Source organism: Vicia villosa, linkage group LG3 (assembly GCF_029867415.1).
Source record: "Vicia villosa cultivar HV-30 ecotype Madison, WI linkage group LG3, Vvil1.0, whole genome shotgun sequence".
In the NCBI taxonomy this organism is placed as follows: Eukaryota; Viridiplantae; Streptophyta; class Magnoliopsida; order Fabales; family Fabaceae; genus Vicia; species Vicia villosa.
Window position 1 is genome coordinate 78,933,636 of NC_081182.1, and position 10,554 is coordinate 78,944,189.

The 10,554-nt window shown below is 33.7% G+C and overlaps 1 protein-coding gene across 2 annotated transcripts; it reads right to left on the reverse strand.

Annotated features, from left to right (window-relative positions):
* Positions 1–5,287: 5,287 nt before the first annotated feature.
* LOC131656161 (uncharacterized) lies at positions 5,288–7,634 on the reverse strand. 2 transcript variants are annotated; one of them, XM_058925922.1, is made up of 3 exons: positions 7,368–7,634; positions 6,376–6,963; positions 5,288–6,282 (listed from the first exon to the last, which is right to left on the reverse strand). In XM_058925922.1, the coding sequence occupies exons 2-3, from the start codon at positions 6,887–6,889 to the stop codon at positions 5,456–5,458; spliced, it is 1,341 nt and encodes a 446-aa protein (XP_058781905.1). In that variant the 5' UTR covers positions 6,890–6,963; positions 7,368–7,634; the 3' UTR covers positions 5,288–5,455. The 2 variants fall into 2 exon arrangements, with proteins under 2 accessions (XP_058781905.1, XP_058781904.1); XM_058925921.1 differs by having other exon boundaries at positions 5,290–6,963; positions 7,368–7,631.
* Positions 7,635–10,554: the final 2,920 nt, after the last annotated feature.

The window sequence follows — 10,554 nt, forward strand, 5'->3', positions numbered from 1 at the left end:
TAGTCGATCCTGTAAGTAACTAAAACATAGTTGTTTTTCAAAGACTAACGCTTGTTTACCAAATTTCAGGGTAAATAAATTTGCACGTCCAGTGGGACCGTGTCTAGTTTTGTGTCACAAACTTGTTTTGTGTTTTCTTTTCCGTTTATGTTTACCATTGTTGCATGAGACTAAGGAGTGGGAAATTAGCCAATACCAACAAACCAATATCAAAAAGGAAATACAATAGAAAGATGGCAAACCCCCAATAACAATGTAGAACAAATCTCTCCTCCAACAGGAGAAGGCACGGTCGCTATGAATACGACTGAAGCCATACCATCAATTCAAGGTACAACGGCCATTCCTTCGCCAACAGTTTTGATGGCCATACCTTCAAATTCGCAGAGTGGACCAAATGTCTCCTCTGCAGTGACTCAAGGTCAACCCGTGACCCTAAGACCCCCAGGATTTAATGTATAAGGCCATATACACTAGGATTTTCGATCCCAATGCGAGATCCTCCATATGGCATGCCAACATCTTTTATGACAGAATTACATGAAAGTACATCCACATACACGAATCCATTAACATTCACATTCTCACTATTACAAGGATCAGGCTCTAGCATTAATAATATGGGCCAGAATATCCGTATAACAGGATTTGCTACCTAATTGTCTGCACTTACAACAAATTCCTCATTGGTTTTGAGACAACAGATGAATGAGAACAATCACAAAATGGTGGGGGTACTCATTCAACAAATGAGTGCAATCTTCAACCAATTCATCCAGAATGCAACCCAAACAAACTTGCAAAATGCCTAAGCGAACCAGCAAATGGTAGCGTAGATGGGACGAATTGCTTATTTCTTTAGGGCTCCAAGGGAACCAATTCAGCCACCTTGTCGTGATTGGATAAGAGAAAATAAGGGTAGAACATTCGGAGAGGATCCAACAATTAACCAAGTACAACCATGCACACAATGCCGGCGAAAATAATCAGGGAATAGGAGTCGAACTACCTAGAAATCAACAGGTTGTACCCACAGAAGAAGAACCACGAAGACTTGTGTTAGTTGATCGAAACTATAACACTGACAAAGTTGTCCAACGCGTTCGACAAAATAATATGTTAGGAGAAAATAACCTGGCTGCCATGATCGAAAGAATTATGGCACGAAATGGGGTAAATATTGGCCGTCGAAGGCCAAATTATACTTCCCCTATATCAGAGTATATCTTGCAAACCGAATTACCCAGGGGTTGGAAAGTCCCAAAATTCACAAAATTCTCTTGTGACACCAGTGAATCTACCGTCGAACACATAGCTAGGTATCTTACTGAGGATGGAGACTTATCAAATAGAAAAAAATCTAAGGATAAAATATTTCCCTAGTTCGCTAACCAAAAATGCGTTCACTTGGTTCATCACCCTCTCAACGAATTCCATCCAGGATTGGCCTCGTTTAGAATTATTCCATGAGCAGTTCTATATAAGCCAGTCAAAGATAATTATGAGAGAATTGGCCATCATAAAACGCAAGTTTAGTGAACCCATAGATGAGTATCTCAACAGGTTCCGCCTATTAAAGGCAATGTGCTTCACACAAGTGCCTGAACATGAATTGGTTTAGATGGATGCGAGAGAGTTAGATTTCTCTATAAGAAAGAAGATAGATCCCAATTATCTAAGAGATATGATCTAATTGGAGGAGAGAGTTCGACAAGTAGAACGCTTGAAGGCTGAAAAGGCTAGAGCGAATAGAAGTAATAAAAAGGAAAGGGTTGCATATGTCGAGGCCGAGGAAGGCGAACAAGAAATTTATGATGACCTTTCAGCTTTCGAAGAAGGCAAACTGGACTTGGCTGAATTAAAATAAGGGCTACCCTATCCTTGTAAAATGTTATCCCCCTCGAATTGGAAGAACCCTGTCAAACCCAAAAAGAACGATAAATTCCCTAAGAAAACATACACTTTCGATGTGACAACGTGTGATGAAATTTTCGATTTATTAGTAAAGGATGGCCAAATGATAGTGCCACCTGGTGCCAAAATTCCTCCGTTAGAGCAACAGAAGAAAAGAGGTTTCTGCAAATATAACAATTTTTAGGGCGCAAAACTTCACAGTGTTTTCTTTTCATGGATCTCATTCAAAAAGCTATCAAGGAGGGACGCCTCAAGTTTGGCGAAAAGAGCAAGAACCAGATGAAGGTGGATGCTGACCCTTTGCCAATAGCTGATACCAACTATGCTGAACCTGCAAACATTAACATGGCGGAGGTTATTGATTACCTCATCAACCAAGATTCTGAAGACAAAGTCATTGAAGATTTTTCTGCATGTGTTGAGTCGAAGGAGGCTACTGAAGGCCTCATTATCAAAGATACCAAGGGTAAGACTACTGAAGGTTTTGCTGCAAGAGTTGAGATGGAAAAGGCTGCTGAAGGCCTTAAAATCAAATTCCAAGAAGTCAAGATCACTGATGGTCCAAACCTAGAAGTGAGCGTGGTGGATTTCAACTAGCCCGATGAAATGATCAAGGTCGAAAGGCGTGGCCAAAAAGAGGAAAGTCAAATAGAGATGGTGTACCCAAAAGCTGGAGAGAGTCTACTCGATTTCCTTGTTTGTTGTCATACGAAGAATTCTGAGGCTTTAATGTGTCCCAGATGCAGTGCAGTGTATAATAGGAAGGCGTCAGAAAACTTCGGAAGAGTTCAATATGCTCGAAGCAAGGGCAACTGGAGAGACACTAGGAGCAGTTTTGTGTTGGACAAACGAAGAGTCCCTAGGAGGCCAGGTAGTTCCTACTCCGAGGAGAAACGAAAGGCAAGTTCTTACCCTAAGGAAAATCGAAGGGTAACATTTAAACTTCCAACTAATGCTCCAACTGATAGGTGGGTAAGGCCAAATGAGAATATGGGACAACGACGGGAAAAATGGAAAAAATTTTGAATTCAAAAGAGGTTCATCTATATACTATAGAAAAGAGTTCCAAGTGTCAAAACAACAAGCCTTTATATTTGAAAACTACAAAGGAAAGAATCAAATGACAAGGTCTGAATGGCGAAGACATTAGAGGATCGAGAAAACACGGAGGAATATAACTTTGAAGAATGTGGGAGAATCTTGTAATTACGCGTTTCACATCACAATAAATGATTGGATCAAGTTGCAAAAATGAAAGTCCATTAGTCAAACCATAAGAAATAACTGGATGAAGCAACGAATGTAGAAGTTCAAATATGTCTTATTGAAGTTCATTTTTACGACTGTAGTTACATAATTTTAAAATCATGTATGAAGTAAAAAAAGTGAAGGTCCGATTATTTTACCTATAAGGCTAGACAAAATGTTTTTATGTGTTTCCTTTTGAAACAAAAGAAAACACTTGTGTTTGATAGACCTTGGGCTATAAATGAAAGTGACACACTAATTATAATTAAATACACTAAGGTTATGTTTGGGAGTTTGGAGGGGAGGGGAGGGGAGGGTTTTGAAAAATAGTAAGAATTGAGTAAAATGGATAAAAAGATTTTGGGTAGGAGGATTTTGGAGGGTTTGAGTTTATTCATAACACCAAAAACCCCATAAAATGGAGGAACTCAAAAATTATATTGAAGGAGGGTTTTGGAGGATTTTGAAGGGCTTACATAAATTTTCCGAATATCTTTTAAGTTGTTATAGTATTCTGAAAATTAAAAATTTAGTAATGATAATGACTCTTTTAATATTCTAAACAAAATAATTTTTTCAAAAAAATGTCAAATATTTTCCTATATTTTTTTTTAAATTTTCGTTTTCGAAAGTCTTCCCCTCCCCTTTCTTTCAAACTCGTAAACATAGTCTAAGCGAAATGTATAGTACCAATCTTTAACATATTTTTATCTATAATAATAAAAACACAATAGTAATATATAATCTATTATTGTGAAAACCATTGTTCCAAGATTTTATATTGTGATTACAATTTACAACTCAATGAAATTAATATTTTTCACTAAGATCAGCTAATGATCAGCTAATCGTCGCACAAATAAAAACTACTCCCTCTGTTTTAAAATGAGCGTCGTTTTAATAAATAAAATTTATTTCAAAATGAATGTCATTCTCACTTTTTAATGTAGTAATGATCGCTATTTTTCTAATTTTTTCTTTCAATTGTTACTCTTTACACTACTTCTAATAAATTTATAGGGATAATTTACTAAATATACAATATCACATTACACTATTATTATATTTCTTAATTTATGTGCAAAAATCTTAAACGACATTCATTTTAAAACGAATGGAGTAATATTCATCGAATCTCTATATGAACGGTCTATATTATTTTTTTTTTGAATAGGCAATGAAATTAAAGAGGAGTAAAAGGGGTACTCCGCCCGAAATACAAACCGGAAACTTCTACAACTCAAAACAATTGATCGGAAGAGTATTCCAAACGTAAAAATTACAACAATCTTTAAGTTTATAATAAGAACAAAGCCAAAACCAAGAATTAGATACCACGCCGTAAAACAGACGGTAAAACTAAACGATTCCTTTTTGAAAATGATCGTGTTCCGCTCCCGCCAAATACATCACACTGAAGCTAACCATATATGCAGCATAATTATGCACTTTCAGGCGTGTCACACGATGCCCCTCAGTCTTGGTCTAGGATTTTGAAATCCATGTAAAAAAATGATTGTTTTGTCTCGATTGTCACAACTTTGTACTCCTTCCGTTCCTTTTTAAGTGTCACACTTGCCAAAATTTAGATTACCAAGACAACCAAAAAAGAACTAATATTTCCATCTCTTTTCCTAATTTACCCTTATCTTTATCATTTCTCTTTCATAAACACTCCTCAATTAACGTGTCAATTAAAAAAGCAAGGATATAATTGACTTTATACCTATAAAGTGACAATTAAATAGAAACAAATTTTTTTGTCAAAAGTGACACTTATAAAGGAACGGAGGGAGTACCTACTATATCTTTGTTTCACCATCGTAACATGATCCGCTCGATTTTATGCATACTATGAGGTCTGGAAAAGGAGTCTTTCCTTAATTTGTCTTCGAGATTACAGTGATTCCATAAACCTTTTAATGTTTCCTCGGAAAATTATACTATTATAAATATGAGTTTTGTTAACTGCAGAATGTTGATAACTTTTGTATATTCCTAAGACATAAGAAAGTAGTGTCACAGTTAACCCTCCTTATTTTAAGGTTAAGTCATTTACTTAGATTTCTTCCAAAGTGATGAGATCAGCAGTAACTTATGAGTAGTTTGAAATTTAGACTTAATATTATGATATAAACAAACACTTGTGCAAGTGTTACAGAAAAATAAAAATCCTTATCCTAACAGAAATGGTAAACATAGAAGTTCAAGGGATCATCTCAAACAAAACAATGATGTTATACATACAAAACAATCAAGAAGAATCATTTCCTCTTTTCCTTTCATAGATTACCTAACAATCTTCTTTTTGTATTAATGATGGAGTTGGTGGAGTCATTGTTCCATCTTTACCTCCTTCAAGAGTAATACTTGAGCCAGATTTGGTTGATACTACTACATCTTCTCTATCCAAATTTGAAATTGAAACTTGATCACAAGTATCAATTGATTTCAAACATAACTTATCTTCCAAGATATCATAACTATTCCCAGTCCTAACTTCTTGAGCAAGAGAACACCAACAACAGCATAACCAAAGTGCGCAATCAGAAGCCGATGGTTTTCCAAAACAGAAATCATATGCAGGCAAATTGAACCTCTTTCGCATTTGTATCCTCCAAAAGCCACCATAGAGTAAACCACAAAAACAAAGGATGATTCCAACAGCTATTAAAGCTATTCTAACATTATCATCATCAATGTTACCAGAAGCCAATACAAATACCCAAAAAGGAGCCATACATAACAGCATAAAAGTAGCTATATGCACATACATGTTCCCAAATCCAAGTCTCTCCATGTTCCAACCAAACTCACAGAAACTGCAGAAAAGTGAGAGAAATGATACAGATATATCATGCCATATTTCAAATATTCCTCCCCTCCAATTCGGTCTATTTTCTAATTCTATAACTTCTCCTTGTTGATCTTTAGAAACAAATGCATACTTTTTCTCAAACGGTTTTGTAACTTTCTCTTGTGATTCTTCATCCCTCTCACAATCATAGTCCTTCCCAAGTGGACTAAGAATAATGTACAATCCAGCTATGGCCGGTGTCACAATTGCAACCGATATAGTAATTCCAACTCCAACTGCAGGTCGCTGAGACCTTGTGTATCCTAAATTTAGACAACAAAGTGCATATTGAGAGAAACAGTTAACATGCAGAAGAATAACCACTACCATCATATGTCTCCATTCATGTGGCTTACCAGTACCATTTTTGCAGTAAATCATTCTAAGTCTAGATATGTCATTTGTTCTCCATCTACACAAAAGAACAAGCTGGTGGAACCTCTTTGGATGTTGATACAAACACATAAGCGTAAAGAGTGCATTTAATATCTGGTTATTTATCTCAAACCATGTATTCCTCTCCGACTTAGTTTTCAGCACATTATTCAACATTCCTGTCATGACTAAGAACAGAATCGCACCCGAAACAGCGACGCAAACTACCCACGCGAAAAGGGCCATGTTCACCGGGTTTTTGATCCATTCCATGCACATTTTCTTGACTGAATTCCAATCAACTTTCTTAGAAAACATCGTACGGAGACGCGATTTTAGTCCATTGTTGGAATTCGGAGAAGCTACAGGCTGTGAAATAAGGTCTTTCTCATTAGGGGTTGAAATATCTAGAGAAGCAAACTCCTTCACTTGACTCCCATTAGATTCTTCAATTTCATTTCGGGGACTTGTAATACCATTATCAACCGGAATCATTCTGATATTGAACTTTGAGATTTCACAATCAAAATCAGAACCACATCACCAGTGTTATAGGTATAGAATGATTACTGCAAAAGACATAACAAGATGATCTGTTGTAAGATTTAAATCCATAATAACCTCTATAACACTGACACCTCTAAAAAAAATGTATTTGTGTCGGTGTGTGAAACCGACATACACTTGTGATTATGTGATTATGTTTAGTTTATATTATTTTCAAATTATCATCAGTGTCGACGTGTCATGTTCGTGTTGCCGGTGTGTGTGTGTCATGCACAGCAAGTTTCCAAGTTCCAAGCAAATTAATTACAAATCAAGCAATAACACATACAACCTAAAGTAATCCAGAAAATAAAACTATGGCCATAACAGAATAATTAATCTCAGAATAATAACATAGAAAATGAAAGAACATTGAATAAGATAATTGAGTTTGAGTATAGTAAAGTGAGTGAGACATAAGGCATACCTATGATGAAGGGGTTTTTGGTTTTGGATGGAAGTGATTCCATTTCAGTAACAAGAATAATAGTATTTGGTAAAGTTTAATCGATTCCAAAAACATGAAATGTGAAGAATGGATCGTCGTAGGCGTAGCAGGTAACAACGATGAGAGATGGATTCAAATATACGGTTGACATCTTCCAGAAAAAGAAAAAAAGTGAAAGGAGTATTCAAGATTGGGATTGTGGATGGAAAGGAATTTTCTCTTTTTGATTTTTGATTTTTTTTTTCTCTTTTTTATTTTCATTTCCATGCAGGAGCCTCTAGCCACGTACGTCTTCGTGTAATTACTCTCAATTAACGAATCATTATTCATTATTACAAGTTACAACACATTAATAGTAAGATTTTTTTTAATTCACTCATGCTTTTGTATTTAATTAAAGTAAAAGCTAGTAAGATTTAAAATTTAAAACAAAAACATATGTGTAGACCAAGTTTGTAAATGTTACTCAAATGCAGAAAGAAATACATAAACTCATTAAAATATTAATTTATTTATTTATGCAATAGTATCAATGAAATATTTTGGGAATCAATCACTTTCAATGAAATGAATGTTTGTCAAATAGATTATGTGAAGACTTAAGATAAATTAAAATATATATTTTAAAAATAATTATATAAATTTAATATTTTTTAATATTATGATTAATTTTTAAAAAAATATGCATCCTGCTAAATTTTCCTGGAGTGAGTAAAAGAAATTGAACGGCAATGTAATTAAGTTAATACTATGCTATTTATACAATCATATTGTACTCCTACGCCCAACTCACTGTTCATAAATACAGTAAACAATGACATGAAGAGTGAATAATGACATAAATAATAACGTGAATAGTGGTGGTGAATAATAATATGAACAGTGCATGAATAATAGTAACACAAAATTGATTAATTGAGTATAAAAATTGGTTAATATAATTTATTATTGTTTGGTTAATAACGACTCAGATATTAAAAATAATTTTTAATAGTAAAATAAAGTTGATTAATAATATATAAAATATTGGTTAATAAATGGATGAAGTTGGTTAATAAACATCCAGATATTAAAAATAATTTAGTAGTAAAATAAAGTTGGTTAATAAAGTGTAAAATATTGTTTAATATAGTTATAAAGTTGGTTAATAAGAACTTAAATATTAAAAATATTTTTAATAATAAAATAAAGTTAATTAATAAAATATAGAATATTAATTAATAAAGTGATGAAATTGGTTAATCACATCAATTTTTATATTGGTCTTCTTTAATCTAAAAAAATATTTAAAAAATTAATATTTCTTTAATTGAAACATTGTTTACCATGTTGATGAACATGTTTACCATATTAGTGAACAGTAAATATAGTGTGTAGTGTAGATTTTAAGTGTAATAGCATTTTTCTTAAGCTAATGGCTAAAACTTTATTGATAAAAAGTACTGCTGCACTTGATGTGGCTTAGGCTTCGCTATTTTGATTTCACATCTTTTGTTTGGATAGAATCTCACAAAACCGAGTCGAAAAGGAAACCCGCCACAATTTGTCGGAAAATGGAAATAAAAATTGATAAGAATGTGCTTTTTTTACTTTATTTTTAATGATATGTCTCCATCTTTTCACTTTCTTTCCTTGTCAGAAATATTTTTTTATAAAATAGTTATACTCACGATTGTTAAGAGTTTAAAAAAAATTATTCACAAGCATAAAGGTTTTAAGGAATAAAATAATTTTTAATAATTTTATTTTCATGTTTGTTTCCATTAAATTTTACATAATTTTTTATTAATAAAATATATGGTTAAATAAGTTTTTAGCCCCTATAAATATGGTGTCTTTCAATTTTAGTTCCTATAAAAATTTTCTTCAAACAATCGTCCTCGCAATATTTTCTGTCCCCACAATTGGTCTCTCCCGTTATATTCTAATAATAGAGGCTTACGTGGCATGCCACGTGGAAGAGTTTTGATGATTGGAAAATGATTTTACCTACGAAAAAAATAACTATCACTAAAAGTTCAACCATACCTTTGCATCTTCTCAAACACAATCAATGCTTCTTTATTAAACATGCATCGCGTAGCTCCGCAAATTATCATTGTTCAACACATAACATCTCTTTCCTCCATCAATTCAAAAACCATCGCTTCAACTTGTAAATGTTTCATTTCATATCATATACCTCATAGATTTGGGACATATACTTCGATTCAAAATCTCAGCAAACATACATTCACTCTATATGCAGAAACATTTAATCTCTAAAAAAATTCCTACGTTTACTCTATATGTCATGTAGGAGTTTAATACAATCACGATAAAATTATGTACTCTATGTCATTTTATGATTAAAACCTTACTAATTCTTCAAAAAAAATATGATGATATCATTCTTTGTGTTGATTTATTCGTCTGCATTTGCATTTGGGGAAGGAGAAGATGCATCTAGGATATAGTGACAGTTTCTAGGCTATAATGATGGATTCTGGGTTTTGGACATGAATCTTCATCTTCTTAAATACTTTTAGTGACGGTTACTAGGCTATTGTGACAGTTTTTGGGTTTGGAAATGAATCTTCATCTTCTTAAATACTTTTAGTGACAGTTTTAGGGCTTTTAGTGACGGATTTTGGGTTTGATATGAATCTATTGGATGTGCATAATAATTCAAACGCGTTGTATAAGCTTCTGGATGTGAATTGGTGTGAATAGCTTATCAAATACGCACTTCTGGAAGCTGGTTTTTGGTTATGTCGAGGCCGTAACCGGTTACGGGAAATAGTGTAACCAGTTGCAGCATGTGGTTCCAGCTTCTGGATTTTTGGGTGTGTGGGCGTAACCGGTTACGGGCCCGAGTCTGGGTAGTTTAGATTATTTTTAAAGTTGTTTGTGTTCCACTTATTTTTGATAGCTTGTATAAATATCCCTAAACTATAACATGTGTTGAAAATACCATTTTTTTTCTCCTCATCTCAATTCACTCTCTCTCTCTCTCTCTCTCTCTCACTCTATTATTCTCTCATTTTCATCTTCTCAAATTAATCACTTTTCTCCATTGATTCACCGAAATATATTGTGTATGTTCTAACATTTGGCATCAAGAGTTTGGTTCATGATCTTTAATTCGCTACAAAGATGACTACCGTCTCTAATGATCGAGTTCCCA